A 15466-nucleotide genomic window follows, 5' to 3' on the forward strand; every position below is an offset into this window, starting at 1 on the left:
GGCCCCAGCCCGGCCACGCTGAGCTGCATTCTGGCTTCCTGAGCTACAAAATGAAAGCAGCGTTGGCTTGCGGAAGTTTTACTCACAGAGGTGACGGAGGCCTGGGCAGCGCGGACACCTTCTGAGGGCGCCTGATTTAGTCACCTGCGCTCAACAACGGTGTGTTGCCGTGCAGCCCACACTCAACACAACTGTGCGTGCGCACCTGGACGCGTACACATGCAGACTGTCTCTGAAGCAGAGCACTCCTGTGGTCTTCCGTGCTAACATTTCTTCGTCAGGTCCACTGTGGACAGAGGGCGCCGAGATGGACACACCTGCTGTGGTTAGTGACTTTAATGACACCGGGTAAGTAGAGCCTGCCCTGACCTCTGACCTCCCGCAGCACGCAGCTGCTTCGACTTGCCTGCAAGGAACACACATGCGGGGCAACAACACACAGGCGTGCGGGGCACAGGCAGGGTGAGTGAAGAGACCACACGGGGGCGGGCGTGGGCCGTGGGCGCAACACGGGCGCGGGTGTGGGCGCGGGCGCGGGCTGTGGTGGCAGCGAAGCCTTGGGCACGCGGCGCTGCTCGCAGAGCCGGCCTCCGGAGCTGGGAGCCACCCCGGGAGTGTCTCATCCGCGCTGCAGTGTGTGCCACGCTGGGCGTGTGGCACACTCGTTTACAGTACACACGAGAAATGCGCTTCCTGCCCGCCAGCAAAACACCATTCCAGTCATTTTAACTTAAATACTTTAGAAGCCATCTTTACATTGCTCAGGATAGGAAAAAATACAGACTCTGACCACTTTTTGCTTCCTGTCCCGGGGACCCGGACGCTGCCTCCCGCTGCTGGACCTGCAGGGGCCCGGCCCCCAGATCTTTCCAGATCCACTCCATTTTCAGTCAACCATCGTCAACCCAGCTTCTAGAAACTGCGAGTGCAGGGGCCTCCTGCTTCTTCCTTGAGTCACGTGTGCGGCAAGCTCAGCCCCACACACCTGTCCGTGCGTGGACCTCGGCGGACGCCAGGGCCCTGGAGGAGCCTCAGGGGGACTGTGACACAGTGAGGAGCGGGCAGGCAGAGGTCACCGGAACGAAGCCCTGGGGAGGGACAAGGCCCTGACCTCCACGACCTTGGTGGAAGAAGCTGTTCTCGCCGTGGCGAAGGAGCGGCCGCTCCCGGATCCAGCCTGGCCCCCTGGCAGGCCCTAAGCCCTCAGTAGATGTCAGGACAGTCTGAGAAATTCCGCTCAAAGTAATCCCCTGCATATAGCCAGTCACGAGTCCCAGTGTAGGGGTTGTCGCCTGGGTAAAACCATCTGCAGAACACAAGGGAGGGGTGAGGAGACACAGCACACACTCCTGCAGCAGCCCGGGCAGAGCTTCAGTTCACCAGATGCTCACCAGGGCGGCAGTGTTCCCAAGAAACTGCAGGCTCAAACCCAGCACCAAACTCCACTGGGCCACTCCCAGGGAGTGGCAAGGTGCTTCGCCTCCAGCTTCCGGTTCGGGCACTGGTTTAGTAAAAGGCCTCCTCTGCCCATGGCATACACAGCCAGACCCCTGCAGTGCACAACACCGCCCCACCATGCAGAAGCAACTCAGACACCAGCAGTTCGCTGCAAGGAGCCCTTGGAGGAGCTCACAAAATACAAGTTATGGAAGTGGTGCTGTGTGCTTAGTGGTACAGTACTAGCCTTGAGCAAAAGAGCTCAGGGAGCTGGGTACAGTGGCTCACGCCTGTCATCCTAGCTGCTCAGGAGGCTGAGATCTGAGGATCATGGTTCAAAGCCAGCCTGGGCAGGAAAGTCTGTAAGACTCTTATTTCCAATTAACCATGAGAAAACTGGAAGTGGCACTGTGGCTCAAGTGGTAGAGCGCTCACCTTAAGCTGAAGTGCAGCACCCAAGCCCAGAGTTCAAGCCCCATGACCAACAAAAACAAAAACAACAAAGTAGAAGGACAAAGCCTTATGTTCACAAAAGTCCTACATGTGTCTGTGTGTGCATGTGCACGTGCACACGCATGTATGTGCTGATCATGGAGCTTTCTAACCACCATCCCCTGGGATGAAGGTAAATTCAAAATGCCAAAGCACTGGGCGCACAGTGCTAAATGGGGTGTATGGGCGCTGAGGCTCTCGTGGATTTTAGGTGCAGCACAGAGGTGGGGCATTTGCCCGTCATGCTCAAGGTCCTGGATCCATCCCGAACACAGCAAAAAGAGAAAAAAGAATTGCTTTCTATATGCTCCAAAAATAAAGAAAGAATGAGTCCTGGGGCTGGGCAGGGGCTCAGCGGCAGAGTGCTCGCCTAGCATGCATGAAGCCCCGGGTGCTGTTCCCTAGTACCACATACATAGAAAAGGCTGGAGGTGGCGCCGTGGCTCAAATGGTAGAGTGTGAGCCTTGAGCAAAAGAAGCTCAGGGATGGTGCCCAGGCCCTAGGTTCAAGCCCTAGGTCTGGCCAAAAAAACAAAAGGCTGACTCCTAGCTAGGCACAGAGACCCAACCCAGGCCTGCAGCTTCAGCTACCCTGGAGGTGGAGCAGACAACTGAACCTCGGGGCTCAGGACTGTACAGTCCTGTGTCACGTGAATAACAGCTTGATAGGATCAAACTGTCAAACACCTCAATACTTCTGCAACAGAATAAAATTATTTACGTGGATACCTCAGCACTGCTCAAGTCCTTATTAAAAGTATTCTTTCCAGATTTTCACTACTAAAGAGCAAAGCACCGCATCTAAGTCAGAAGCAGGACTAGAGCTCTCGGCAGTTCATGTGGGCTGAGTTGGTGCAGAGGAGGGCCACTCCCTGTCCCCAGCTGTGTGTGTGTGGAGCCCCCCCAGCGCCCCACTTCACCTGGTCCTCCACTCAGTCTCCTCTTTGGCACGCTCCCTGCGGGCCTCTCTCTGCTTCTCCTCCAGCCGCTCCTTCTCCTGGCTGGCCAGATCTAGGTCCAAGCAAACAGACCTGAGTCAGGGTTGGCTGTCTCAAACTTCCAGTCAGGCTAGAGATGCCAGCCCCCCCACCCCCGCTAGATGACAGGTCCCACTTTGGCTGGAAAGTCATGGGCAGTAAATTCTGGTCCCAGGAGGCCACGTGGGATCCAACACTGGGGCTAAGCACCCGTGCCACGCCAGGAGAAACAAAGCGAAGCCATCACGTGGACACCCATGCTGAACCCAACGCCACCCAGTGTCCAGCAGACATGGTCAGGACAAGTGTGAGAGTCTGGATCCTCTCTGATCAGCTGAGGGTCCACTGAGCCTCGACCCACCAGGGTGAACCCTGTGCGTTCCGGGCACAGAACAGAACTTGCCAGTCCCAGGAAGGGATGGGAAATGCAGTTCCTGCCCTGAGCTCCTGCTCCCCTCCCAGCCGGGCCGGAAAGTGAGGGCCAGCCGTGCGGCCACTCGGGGGTCCACCACCACGCTGATGGAACCCCAAAGGCAGGATAAACGTCACAGTTAAACCTGAGCAGACACATGTGCGACAGATGACAACCACAGCTGGGCCTGGGCCAGGCTGGAGAGACGTCCAGAGAGCGCGGCTCTGCACGTGGCCGCGCCGGCGGGGAGCTTGCAGTTTCAGAGGGACTGAACCCGTACATTGCCCCTGAGTTACACCTATTTAAGTTGATTTAAAATGAAGGGTGTGCATGTTCTGTCTATCTGCTGGTAGCTTCAACGTAAGTGGCAGGAGGCTGGCCTGCCAGGCTGGAGCCGGAAGCTCACCGCGGAGGCTCCGGCAGCCCCGAGCCGGGGCTGCACCTGCGGGGGCACCCACCCCGCCCGGTCCCTCTGGAGCCCCTGCCCCAGCGCCTACCCATGTTGCCATTCTCCATGCCACGGATGTCGGGGCGCAGGCGGCAGTCTGTGGGTGGCAGGGTCTTTTCCATACCCGCCTCCAGCTCATTGAGGCTTACGGTGAAGCTGGTGAAGTTGTACATCTGCGAACACAGCACAGGCATGGCTGGTCACGGGAGTGCCATGTGCACTGCCCCCCATCAGCCAGAGGCCAGCAGCTTCTGGAAAGGCTCATGCCCTGCAGTGCCCATCTGGCCCAGCCGCTGGGGCTCCGCCTTGCTTGCCCAGCTCGGCATGCAGTGCGCTCTCTACCCAGCCAGTGCAGGTCTTGCTTTCCAGCCCGGCCCTTCTCTGAACCCCCACACCTGTCCGCTGCCGTCTCTCTTCTGGTCCCCAGGGACAAACCTCAAGTGCAGCACGTCATAGGCCCGCTGCACACATGCGCCGTCTCCCATACGGCATCCTTCAGGGCCGACTCTGCTCCTACCTGGCTGCCTCTTCGCTTGCCTGCCACAGTGTGTCAGCAGCACCCGGCTCAAGGGCCGCAGGAAGTGAAAACCTGCTCTAGATTTTCTGGACATGCCCCAGTCACTCAAAGCAAGAGCTGAGGTCCTCAGAGTCTGGCCACTACCTGCCCTGAGCCTGGGTCCTCACACATCAACTGCCCCTGGCCACCCACACTCACGCCCACACGCCTGCTCCCCTGTAGGGCCCACCCAGGGGCTGCCGCCCCTGCCTGGGCCGTACTTCCCCAGTGCTTGGGGTCCTTGGGGCCTTGATTACCGTTGGGCCTTGGCCTCGCCTGCTGGTCTCAAGTCTGTTCCCAGTGCCCCAGGTCCACCCAGTGGCCATCAGGCTTGAGGGAGCCATGCCACCAAGCCATAGGATAGAGAAATGGCTGTCAGGTTTTTGTTGTTGTTGTTGTCATTGTTATTGTTTTTGATGGTCCTAGGGCTTGAACTCTGGGCCTGGGCACTGTCCCTGAGCTTTTGTGCTTAAGGGCTAGCACTCTACCACCAGAGCCACAGCTCTACCTCTAGCTTTTTGTGGTTAATTGGAGATAAGAGTCTCACAAACTTTTCTGCCCAGACTGGCTTCGAACTGCAATCTTCAGATCTCAGCCACTTGAGTAGCTGGGATTATAGGTGTGAGCCACTGATGCCTATCTCAGTTGTCATTCTTTTTTTTTCTTTTTTTGGTCCGGTCATGGGGCCTGAACTCTGGGCCTGGGCGCTGTCCCTCAGCTCTTCAGCTCAAGGCTAGCGCTCTACCACTTGAGCCACAGCGCCACTTCCGGCTTTTTCTGCTTATGTGGTGCTGAGGAATGGAACCCAGGGCCTCATGTATGCAAGGCAAGCGCTCTACCACTGAGCCACCTTCCCAGCCCTCAGCTGTCATTCTTAAAAATATTAAGTTTAGTTTCTCTCAAGAATAAAGCAGTAGGCTGGGAAGGTAGCTCAGTGGTAGAGCGCTTGCCTTGCATGCATGAGGCCCTGGGTTCGATTCCTCAGTACCATATAAGCAAAAAAAGCCGGAAGTGGCGCTGTGGCTCAAGTGGTAGAGTGTTAGCCTTCAGCTGAAGAGCTCAGGGATAGTGCCCAGGCCTAGAGTTCAGGCCCCACAACTGACCCCCCCCCAAAAAAAGAATAAAGCAGCACTGGTAGTCAGCACTAAATGACAGCAGTAGCTTATGCAGTGCCATACTCAGGTGCCACTCACGTGCCACGCTCATGTGACCACAGTCCTGTCTTACACCACTCTGCTGTGTGGATACATATAAGAGTACATGGAGGGGAGGGGGGAGGCTGGGAAGGGATGTGAAGGGTAAACAAAGGAGGAGGCTGCAATGCTTGGTAAGAAATGTACGCATTATCCTGCCCATGTAATTGTAACTCCTCTGTACAGTATGTTCACAAATAAAATAAAATTAAATTAAAAAAAAAAGAGTACAATGAAGATCTGTACGTTGTACATATGTTATATGCAAGTAACAATATACAATGGACATTGAAGTGATATAGTATGTTCCATAATACATTGTTGTGCTTGTCACATATTACGTATGTTGACATATAAGTAATATAACATATGTAATGTAATTTATTGTGTAATAAAAATGGTTAGCCTGGTGCGATGATGGACACCTGTAATCCCAGCTACACAGGCAACAGAGATAGAGTCTAGGCCAAAGGCCAACCCAGGCAAAAAGGAAGACGGTCTCAAAGAACAAGCTGGTGTGATGATACACAGAGTAATCCCAGGCATGCGAGGATCGCATGTAATAGGATCAAGCTCTGAGGCAGGTCTTGGCCAAAACTACTAAAAGCATATAAACAGAAAAATAACTTAAAGTGCTGGAAGCATGGCATAAGTGGTAGAGTGCCTGCCTAGCAAGAGTAAAGCCCTGAGTTCCAAATTCAGTACCACCAAAAAGCGAACTAAAATCTAAGAATGTTTATCGTGAAGGGTGGGCAAGCGGGAAGGAAGGAGGGAGGGAGGGAGGGGAGAGAAAAGAAAAGAAGGAAGGAAGGGGAAGGGGAAGGGAGCTAGACACTGGTGGCTTATGCCTCTAATCCTAGCTATTCAGGAGGCTGAGGTCTGGAAAGTTAAGATTCAAAGCCAGCCCAGGCAGAAAAGTCTATGAGACTCTGAATCCAATTAACCAGCAGAAAGCCAGGCTGGAGGTATGGTTCCAGTAGTAGAGCACCACTGTAAACAAGTGAGTGAACGCTAGTCCCCTGAGTTTAAGTTCCAGTGTCAGGAAAGAAGAAAAGGAAGAGGAAAAGCTGCCTATGGCCAGGACTGCAGGCCTGCCTGGATGGGTTGGGAGGGGGTTCAGAGGCTCAGCAGCCAGGGGCCACGTGCCTGTGGGGCTGCAGTGCTGGTGGCACACACACAGCCACAAGGCCCGAGTCCGGACTTGCACACTGCACAGACTGCTGAAAAGAAGGCAGGAGAGCCGAAGGCATGGGTGGAGAGCGCAGGCGGGTCTGGGCTGGAAACACACAGGCCTAGGGTTGGGGTGGGCGTCCGGGGGCGACCACACAGACCTGGGCAGAGTGGGGGGGCCGGCTGTTGATCCTCCAGAGTAGCTTGCTGCCGGGAATGACCTGCACAGTCTCCTGAGCCACAGGCATGTCGTCTGCCATGTCACCGTCCACGCTGCTGTCCGCTTTCTCAGAGCCAGGGTTCTGAAACAGGACACAGCTACAGACACCAGCCAGGACGGATTCTCAGAGTCCAAGCACAGGCTTGGCCTCAGGCTCAGGCCCTTGATCGACAGAACTCTGCCACTGGAGCCACACCTCCAGTGCTTGTTCTATCAGTGAGGGGGTCATCCTCCAGTGTGTGGGAACACAGCAGTGCTGCTCCCAGGCTCTCTCCACAGGACCGTGCTGATCTCCTCCCGCAGCACGCACAGTGCAGCTGCCTGCCTGCCTGCCTGCCAGGTGCTGGGCCTGCCACACCAAGAGCCGCCTGATGAGCCATCTGGCCTCGGCCCAGAAGCAATGGCCATGGGGGGATGGGGGGACTGGGGAGCTCTAGACCGAGCCCAACTATCTGTCTCAGCTACACCTGCTGCATTTGTCTTTAGGGTTGGGGGTTTGTAAGAAGATGGTGGCTATGGGACCAGCAATGGAGGCAGAACACAGTGCCCAGGACAGACGCGCGGCCTCCACAGGGCCCCACTGACACAGATGCCAAGGGCATCACGGCCATTCTACCCAAACTCACTGGCATGCAACCCAGATGAGCAGCAACACCGGCAAAAGCTGCACAGGCGCGACCCAGTGTGCTTAATGTTCTAAGTCTGTCTAGTGTTCAAATGGAATCTTCCTTTTTTTTTTTTTTTTTTAAAGAACTATTAGAAAAGATGTCTTCAGCACACCTGAGCTGTCAGGCCTTGGTGTGCCCCCATCATCTAGGGAGGGTGACACCTCTTCTGAACGATCACTTTTCATTTTAAGCTCACAAATCATCTGAAAACCACCTGTATTCCAAAGCTTTGGGCGGGGAGGGGGGCCCCCACATTTCCTGGCTGTTGAATATATTATCCAGCGCCACAGCAAAAGACACAAACACATGGCTTTTCAAACAGGTCTAGCTTAACTCAGGAAAAGAGGAGTTTATTAAGAAGAGCTCATTCTAACTCTTCAAGAAACGGGCTTCCATGAGGTCCCCAAGCTCCAGCGAGAGGAGGAAGCGCCAGGATAGGAGGGCAGCACAGACCCACGACTGCACCATCAGACTAAGGGTTTCCTCGGACGCACAGGGGCCACCCGTGTCTCTCTTGGCTGGAGTCAGGGCATGGGTGAGAAGACAAGGCCGACCACTCCCAGAAAGTGGCAGGCCCAGCCCTCACCCACCAGGGCTCTGCCCCACCAAGTCTGCCTGGGCAGCACTCACCAGCCTGGCCTTCCTTGGGTGGTCACCTCTCCTCTCCTGCTTCTTGAAGGACTCGTAGGAAGCAGGATCTATGCCCCACAAGCATTCTGTCCACTTGCCATAGATCATAAACAGCTTCTTCTTACTGTAGACAAGAGTGTTCAAGACCTGCTTAGGAGCTATTACAACCACACATCTGAACACTCAGCTCCTCAACTGGGTGTTGGCGCAGAGATAAAAATCTACATTTTAGGGCTGGGAATGTGGCCTAGTGGTAGAGTGCTTGCATAGTATGCATGAAGCCCTGGGTTCAATTCCTCAGTACCACATACACAGAAAAGGCCAGAAATGGTGCTGTGGCTAAAGTGGTAAAGTGCTAGCCTTGAACAAAAGAAGCTCAGGGACAGTACCCAGGCCCTGAGTTCAAGCCCCAGGACTGTCCAAAAACAAAACAAAACAAAACTGCATTTGAAGCCAGGCGCTGGTGTCTTACACTTAGAACCCTAGCTACTCAAGAGGTTGAGAGCTAAGAATAGTGAATTAAAGCCAGCCCAGGCAGCAAAGTCCATGAGACTCCTTATCTACAACTAACTGACAGAAAACCAGAAGTGGAGCTCTGCCTCAAAGTGGCAGAGTGCTATCCTTGAGCAAAAAGAGCTCAGGAACCAGTGCCCAGCCCTGAGATGAAGCCCCATCCAACAAAAAACAAAAATTGCATCTTAGAACCCCATACTAGGGATGATCAATAATATTGTCTAACAGCATTTTGCAGGCTGCTTTAACAGGTCAATTCCTAATGCCAAAAAGAAGACAGAGCAATGGGACTGTGTTTTAAGGACTGTATTGTCAGGAGCAAGAAGGAATTTCCTTGCTCATGGTCCAAATCCCATACTGGAAAAAAAATGGAGAAATTTGAGACCCAAAACATAAAGTAGTCAGCTGGAGGGGAGGAGCACCGCTGTATAGCGTGCAGACCTACTTTTTGTCTTGAATGTGCCCTTCCACTCGGTGCAGTTCCTTCCCAAACAGCCCACAGGGTTTGAAGTTGAGGACACACTTGTCTCCGGTGCTGGGGAAAGGCAAACACAGGCATCTGTTATGATACGAAACATCCCCCGGTTCATTTATAGAGGAAGAAAGGACCAGGCTAGTGGGGGCAGGGGCACACGGTGTCAGCCAGCATCCAAGGGGCTTCCCTGGGATGATGGAAGTTTGGGGTATGACTCACACAACTGCAGGCACTTTACTCAAATGTCCTGTGAGGACCCATTTAAAATGGGTCAGCTTTGTGGTTTATAAATTATATCTCACTAATACTCTTAAAAATATAGGACTGAGCTGGGTGCTGGTAGCTCACGCCTGTACTCCTCGCTACTCAAGAGGCTGAGATCTGAGTATCACAATTCAAAGCAAGGCTGGGCAAGAAAGTCCGTGAGACTCTTATCTCTAATAAACTACTCAGAAAAAGTGGGAAGTGGCGCTGTGGCTCAAGTGGCAGCAAACTAGCCTTGAAAACAGGGAGGCTCAGGGCAAACATCCAGGCTCTAAGTTCAAGCCTCAGGACCAGCACAAAAACAAAACAAACAAACAAAACCCCACAATAATGAATCATGAGTTTCCAGTCCTGACAGCAGGTAATGCTTTGGGATGGTTCATACATCTCCCCAAGTAATGAGGCCATCTCTACTGAGGTTTGATTTTTTTTTTTTTTTTGGTTGGTTGTGGGGCTTGAACTCTGGGCCTAGGTACTGTCCCTGAGCTCTTCAGCTCAAGGTGAGCACTCTACCACTTAAACCACAGCGTCACTTCGGGTTTTCTGGTGTTTAATTGGAGATAAGAGTCTCATGGACTTTCCTGCCTAGGCTGGCTTGGAACCAGGATCCTCAGAGCTCAGCCTGCTGAGTAGCTAGGATTATGGGCGTGAGCCACTGGTGCCCACCTGAGGCTTGAATGTTTATATATAAATTTCCTTCCTCATTAAAAGCCAGTCATCCTGTGCATTCCTGATGACCTCCACAATGGAGCCCAGCCCAGTGAGCCAGCACATGGGTCAGAAGGCTGGAGTGAGTCAGGCCTGTCCCAAACTCAGGAGCCACACAGCGTGGCCTGGCATCACCTGTGGTTCAGGATCTCCACTGTGCCATACTGCTCGATCCACAGCTGCCCAAGGATGACATTGTGTACACAGCAGGTGGGGTTGGTCCAGGTGTAGGCTTCGTTATGTCTGAGAAGGCACCAGAAACAAGCAGTCAGGGCAAGGAAGCGCAGCCTCTGTGTGACCCCGCATGACCCAGAACACCACAGATCAAACCGGACAGCGACTCGGAACCAGCTGAGAGCAGACACCACTTTGAAGTCCCTCCAGTGCGGGCTATTTAGTTAGCATGCGTTTGAAATGTATTTCTTCTTTCCTTTGTAGTATCAACAAAGCTTTCTACTTAAATGTCAGGACAAGTTAATAAGCAATAAAGGAAGACAGAGTCAAAGAGAAATGGCTTTCCCATGAAGCTGTCAAAAGAAAAGGCACTCAGACACAGCGATGGGTACTAAGGCTGTCATGCCTCTGTGTGTGTGTGTGTGTGTGTGGTGTCCTACACACCACACACACACACACACACACGCACACACACACACACGCACACACACACACACACGCACACACACACACGCACGCACACACGCACACACACACACACGCACACACACACACACACACACAGATGGAGACCCAAGGAGAGGCCACATTCCACACCTTCTTTCATGCCTCTTCCTCCAAAATGAGCCGCGCCAAAGGCGAGCCCTCAGAGCCCAAGATGCCTCAGATAGCAGCCGGAGCCTCAGAGGCGACAGGGAAGAGTCTCCACCAAGAGTAGAGACTCGCCAGAGCTAGGAAACCACATGGCCACATTAGGAATTTCTAGAACTCCCTAGGCAGGACCCAAACATATGAATGAGCTTTCCAGTTCTGCACACCTCAGCCCCCAAATCCCTGTGAGACAGGTCTTCCCTCAGGTTTGGTGGCCTCAGTGTCTCTGGGGGCAGGGGGAGTGGCCTTCCAGATCCTCACAACACTGGCCAGTGGGAACCAGCTGTGGCGTGGCCCACCCTGCCGTCGCAGGTGTGTGGGAGGCCCAGGCAGGTGTGTGGGAGGCCCAGGCAGGTGTGTGGGAGGCCCAGGCAGGTGTGGGAGGCCCAGGCAGGTGTGTGGGAGGCCCAGGCAGGTGTGGGAGGCCCAGGCAGGTGTGTGGGAGGCCCAGGCAGGTGTGGGAGGCCCAGGCAGGTGTGGGAGGCCCAGGCAGGTGTGTGGGAGGCCCAGGCAGGTGTGTGGGAGGCCCAGGCAGGTGTGTGGGAGGCCCAGGCAGGTGTGTGGGAGGCCCAGGCAGGTGTGTGGGAGGCCCAGGCAGGTGTGGGAGGCCCAGGCAGGTGTGTGGGAGGCCCAGGTAGGTGTGTGGGAGGCCCAGGCAGGTGTGTGGGAGGCCCAGGCAGGTGTGTGGGAGGCCCAGGCAGGTGTGGGAGGCCCAGGCAGGTGTGTGGGAGGCCCAGGCTGGTGTGGGAGGCCCAGGCAGGTGTGTGGGAGGCCCAGGCAGGTGTGGGAGGCCCAGGCAGGTGTGGGAGGCCCAGGCAGGTGTGTGGGAGGCCCAGGCAGGTGTGTGGGAGGCCCAGGCAGGTGTGTGGGAGGCCCAGGCAGGTGTGTGGGAGGCCCAGGCAGGTGTGCTGCCATCGCAGGTGTGTGGGAGGCCCAAGGCCAGTCTGGGCAATTCAGGGAAACTGTCTCAAATGAAATTGGAAAAAAAAAAAAAAAGTCATCTCTAGGGATGTTGGCTCAGTGGTAGAGCACTTACCCAAACATGTAAGAGACCCTGAGTCCCAATAGCTCAAACTGTATCACACACCTCCTCAGGGCCAGACCCACTGCAGAGGACCTGTGGGCGCACAGGGCTGTGGGTGGGGAATGCACGCCCTTGCTGCAGACATCTTAGATGGGTGCTGGACAACAGTGTCCACACAGAGGCAGAAAGCCTCTGCAGGGCCCTCGGTCCACTGGTCCCCCACCAGGATTCCAGCCTTGTGTAACACACACACACACACACACACACACACACGTGCACACCCTCACAGTCAGGTCTGTGCGGCCATCATCACACAGCTACATGGCCACCAGGGTCTCTCCTCTGGCTTCTGGGTCCTAACTCCCACCCCAGGGGTCCCCCGAAGGGAGTCTATGGCTGTGCTCCACACAGCGTGGGTAGGTCTGGACCACCTTGACAGGCAGAGGCTGAAGGCGTTGCTGCCCTCAGATCAGGGAGGTGGCGTGGGCTGTGCCGGCTGCCCTGCATGGCTGGTGGCAGGGGTTACGGGGCGGGGAGAACAGACGGCAGTGACCAAGGCAGCAGGTGTGAGGGAGGGCTGTGGGCCCACTGGCCCCGGGGGAGAAGCGCGGAGGGCCGAAGGCCTCCCAGAGCTGCACCCCGGCTGGCTTCGGCGCTGGCTCCCCCGTGCTGGGCTCGTCGCCTGCACGCTCACCTGAGCAGCTCCAGCGTGATGGTCCCCCGGGGCTCTGCCTCCACACTCTTGCCCCAGAACTTCAGCTTCGGGTAGATGGAGCCATGGAACATGAAGTCCTGGTTGAGGCCTTCTGAATAAAAGGCGCTAACGGGAGGGTGGTGGCTGACCTGCTCAGAGATAAATCTGAACCCTAAATCTTCCCTGGGTCCAAAAAGAGAAGAGAAGGAAGTGGGAAGGAGAAGGAAAAACCACATTAATGAAGCAAGAACGAAGGGAGGCCAATTCACCCCTCAGGGTGCAGGGCCTCACAGCCCATGGCAACGGGACACGCCCTGGGGTCCACCAGAGGCTCGGACCCCACGCGCCCTGGGCTGTGACTGGACAGCACGCTTGGCCTATCTCTTGAGAGCAGGCGCCACACAGCTGCTCAAAGCAGCCCTCGCAGAGCAGCGCAGCCCTCGTGGGAGAGGCCTCACCCCACCCTGCTGCTGGCCACGGGCCCTGGCCTCGCAGGTGACCAGCTTCGCCTCGGATCAGGCCGAGCCCGGCTGGGCCCAAACCTTCCTCCAGAGGTTGTGGCTCAAAGTCCTCAGAGGGGCCCGGCATCTAGTCTTTGTATGAGGTGCTGGAACTTCCATGAAGGAATGTCTTAGACCCCCAAAATACTCCTGGCCAGGAAATAAGATTTTTAGAGACTCTCCTATTCAATAAAAATGTCAGTTTTTAATTGTCCCGGAACTGCGAATACACCTACAGTGGTAGTCATTAAAAATTATAAATGCTAAACCACATAATTACTAACTTAGCTGGAATCAGAATTCCCAATCATTACAGAGGAAGGAAAGTTGAAAAATTAGGTTTTAAAAGGTTGCCTGCCAAGGTATGTAATCTACAAAATGAATACTTGTCTAAGAAAAGAACTTGTATTTTTAGCTGCTCAAGAGGGATGTGAAAGACGGTACAGGGCTTGGTCTGCGCCTCTGCGTAAAGCCAGGGTGGCCTGGCCAGGGAGGGGCCGCCGGCCAGCAGGGCCGGGGAGAGCGAGTACAGCGTTTGCTTCTCGGTGTGCCAACCGTACTTACACCTGAGTTTGGCCCCCAGGAGGCTAAGGATTCCTCCTGTCATCTGCCTCTCAGTGTCTCAATTAGTTCTTATTCTTTTCATCCTTATAGCTTCTTTTCCACGGTCCATAAAGTTTTCCAAGGTATTTTAATAATTTCCAGCAGCTAGTCAAGACTGGTGCCTCAAGTCCTGGCACTGGGCACGTCACCGAGGGCTCGCAGATGGCTCAGGGTGGGCACTGTGGCGCAGGAGTGTCCACCCAAGACATACCTTGTTTGGGCCCAGGTTCCCTGTCTCTGGCAGAAGCAGGGCTGTCCCCGAGTCCCTCCCGCTGGGCACATCACAGCCCGGGTGGCCTGGGAGCCTCTCTGTCCCCAGGACACACTCTCCATCACTCTGGTTTTCTCAAAGACAGAGAGACTCAGAGACCAGATGGTGACCACGTGGTGCCAGCTAGCAGAGGAATACACTAGGGCGCAGACGGTTTCAGTGCAGGCTGGTGGCCGCACCCTCAGGATGAGGCAGGAGCAGAGAAGAAACCAAAGATGGCATTCATCTACGCTCCCAAGTAGGTCATGATTTCTCTGCAGGCGCCCAGAGGAGCCCACACTGACTACGCCCCACCCACAGTCTGTTTCTGGTGCCAATGGGCAGACTGTCGGGGTAGTACCCCCCACCCCGTGCACAAGGCCAAGCCCCACACTGGAAGAGGGCTCATTTGGAGAGACCAACACCCAGATCCCACCATCACTCATCAACCCCAGACAGAACAAAAGCTTCAGAGTGACTGCTGAGATGCTATCGATTGCTCAGTGTACCATTCCTTCATCTTATGACACAGAAAAAATGCTGCAAGTGAAACTATGACCCAGAAATGCTGCAACAAATGCTGCTGAAGGGAGTTCAGATACATGGGAAAATGCAGTTTAGAAAGGGCTGTGGCAGGGGCTGGGAAGGTGGCTCAGTGGTAGAGCACTTGCCTTACATGCATGAGGCCCTGGGTTCAATTCCTCAGTACTATATAAACAGAAAAAGCCTGAAGTGGTGCTGTGGCTCAAGTGGTAGAGTGCTAGCCTTGAGCTCAAGAGCTGAGGGACAGGCCCAGGCCCAGAGTTCAAGCCCCATGGCCAAAAAAAAAGAAAGGGCCGTGACCACAAGGGAACATAACTATGGCACAATGATAAATGCCACAAATTAACACTGTCACACACTTGAGGCCAGCTACCAAACCGTCAACAGCAGGTGCTCTGCGAGACATGCGAGTTTCATGGGGTATTAGGTGTGTTGTTTTGGGTTTTCTTTTATGGTACTAAAGTGCGAGCTCAGACCTTGCAAGCACTTATCACTGGAACCACGTCATCACCTGGCTTTTTGCAATGACTTACGTGTTTTATATAGAATATTCTTATAGACAACACAGTTGGAAAGGAGGTTTCCAACAGTCCTCCAGAGGCCAAGTCATCTGTGAGGCAGCCTGGACCTACCTGCTCCAGCCCAGGGCTGGAACTCCAAGGCCTGGGGTCCAGGCTCAGGGAAGGAGGGGTACACACTGAATTGTGTGCATGTGCACAAGTGGCCACTGCCCTGTCCACCCTGCCCTGGGAGCCCAGAGGAAACTGAGCCGAAGAAATGTCAGTGATTAAAGATCAGGTATACTGGGCATTGGTGGCTCCCGCCTGTCATCCTAGCTGTTCAGGAGACTGAGATCTAAGGATT

The 15466-nt window shown here is 54.7% G+C and overlaps 1 protein-coding gene across 3 annotated transcripts in view; it reads right to left on the minus strand.

Moving 5' to 3' along the window:
• Positions 1-1103: 1103 nt before the first annotated feature.
• Positions 1104-15466, minus strand: part of LOC138815746 (oxysterol-binding protein-related protein 2) — a 33516-nt gene continuing 19153 nt past the window's right edge. For all 3 annotated transcript variants that reach the window (XM_070005116.1, XM_070005117.1, XM_070005118.1), the window contains exons 7-14: positions 12707-12889; positions 10299-10406; positions 9162-9251; positions 8204-8327; positions 6847-6987; positions 3816-3939; positions 2850-2940; positions 1104-1306 (exon numbers count right to left, since the gene is read on the minus strand). In XM_070005116.1, the coding sequence (XP_069861217.1) occupies positions 1204-1306; positions 2850-2940; positions 3816-3939; positions 6847-6987; positions 8204-8327; positions 9162-9251; positions 10299-10406; positions 12707-12889 (964 nt within the window). In that variant the 3' untranslated portion in view covers positions 1104-1203. The remainder of the gene's footprint in view (positions 1307-2849; positions 2941-3815; positions 3940-6846; positions 6988-8203; positions 8328-9161; positions 9252-10298; positions 10407-12706; positions 12890-15466) is intronic.

This window comes from Dipodomys merriami, unplaced genomic scaffold (genome assembly GCF_024711535.1).
Source record: "Dipodomys merriami isolate MVZ:Mamm:240054 unplaced genomic scaffold, mDipMer1.0.p SCAF_665, whole genome shotgun sequence".
Classification (NCBI taxonomy): Eukaryota; Metazoa; Chordata; class Mammalia; order Rodentia; family Heteromyidae; genus Dipodomys; species Dipodomys merriami.